The sequence below is a fragment of the Sinocyclocheilus rhinocerous genome, unplaced genomic scaffold, assembly GCF_001515625.1.
Source record: "Sinocyclocheilus rhinocerous isolate Xijiao unplaced genomic scaffold, SAMN03320098_v1.1 scaffold555, whole genome shotgun sequence".
Lineage (NCBI taxonomy): Eukaryota > Metazoa > Chordata > Actinopteri > Cypriniformes > Cyprinidae > Sinocyclocheilus > Sinocyclocheilus rhinocerous.
This window is the reverse complement of record NW_015629527.1, coordinates 551,047-552,389: the sequence shown is the minus strand read 5'-3', so window position 1 is coordinate 552,389 and position 1,343 is coordinate 551,047. Positions and strand designations below refer to the sequence as shown.

Below are 1,343 nucleotides of genomic sequence, written 5' to 3'. Positions count from 1 at the left end.
TAAAATCACATGTGAAATATGTGACCCATGGACCACAAAACCAGTCATAAGGGTCAATTTTTCGAAATTGAGATTTATCTCAATCATCTGAAAGATGAATAAATAAGCTTTCCATTGATGTATGGTTTGTTAGGATCGGACAATATTTGGCCGAGATACAACTATTTGAAAATCTGGAATCTGAGGGTGCAAAAAAATCTAAATATTGAGAAAATCATCTTTAAAGTTGTTCAAATGAAGTTCTTAGCAATGCATATTACTAATCAAAAATTAAGTTCTGATATATTTACGGTAGGAAATGTACAAAATATATTCATGGAACATGATCTTTACTTAATATCCTAATGATTTTTGGCATAAAAGAAAAATCTATAATTTTGATCCATACAGTGTATTGTTGGCTATTGCTACAAATATACCCCAGCGACTTAAGACTGCTTTTGTGCTGCAGGGTCACATACTGTATGTGAAACTCATGTGCAAGCAGAAATTAAGATCCGCACACGGTTATATGCCGGGCTTGCATCTCCTCCAAAAATCTTTTATTCAATGCTTCATCAGAGGCCATAAAAACAAGTGCAAAAAGTGTACAAAACTCATGTGCAATGCATATGAAACATGTTCATGGTGTGAATGTGTGAAACCCATGTGATCTCATTGGCATCGTGTTGTTCCCCCTCCGGTCAGGTGATGGCGATAGCGACTCTGTCGGCGTGCTACAACAATCCTCAGGTGTTTCAGGGTGTGGTGAAGATCCGGAAGGGTCAGGCGGTGACGCTCATGATGCAGGCCACAAACATGGGCGCAGTCCAGAGCATCATCGCGCAGTACAGTCAGGAGGTGCGTCCTAAAACACGCTCCGCTGTCCTCTGTAGCGCAGCCGTCTGCTCCGCTCATCCTGATCCCTCCTCTCCTCACAGATCCTGCAGAAAGTGTCCGGCGCGGATCCGTCCCGAGAGAAGACGCTGCGCATCCTGAGCCTCATCCGCGAGAAGAGCCTGTCTCCAGCCGCGCTGTCGTCCCGAGCGCACCACATCTCTCCCGTCTACGTCTCGGCCGCCATGCTGTTAGCGGCGCTCAGCTGGCAGTATCTGAACGCCACGAGCGGCCAGCCACCGGGGGGCGCCGACATGCAGCCACACTGAGACACAAAGCAGCCCAGAACTCTCTCTGCCAAACCACAGCACGAGTCTGGGATCTTTAGGGTTCTTTCTGTTTCACTAAAAGTTCTTCAGGTCATTTTCACCCCAAAATCAAATGAGAAAACTATAAGAAATATTAAAAAAAGAAGAAGAAAAAAAAATATATATATATATAATTTTTTTTCATATTTTCTTTCTAGA

At 43.7% G+C, this 1,343-nt stretch overlaps 1 protein-coding gene across 2 annotated transcripts in view; it reads left to right on the top strand.

The window, feature by feature from the left end:
* The window catches only part of LOC107739179 (squalene synthase), a 15,723-nt gene extending 14,498 nt beyond the window's left edge, over positions 1-1,225 (top strand). For both annotated transcript variants that reach the window (XM_016551205.1, XM_016551204.1), the window contains 2 exons: positions 688-840; positions 921-1,225. In XM_016551205.1, coding sequence (XP_016406691.1) covers positions 688-840; positions 921-1,145 — 378 coding nt within the window. In that variant the 3' untranslated portion in view covers positions 1,146-1,225. The remainder of the gene's footprint in view (positions 1-687; positions 841-920) is intronic.
* Positions 1,226-1,343: the final 118 nt, after the last annotated feature.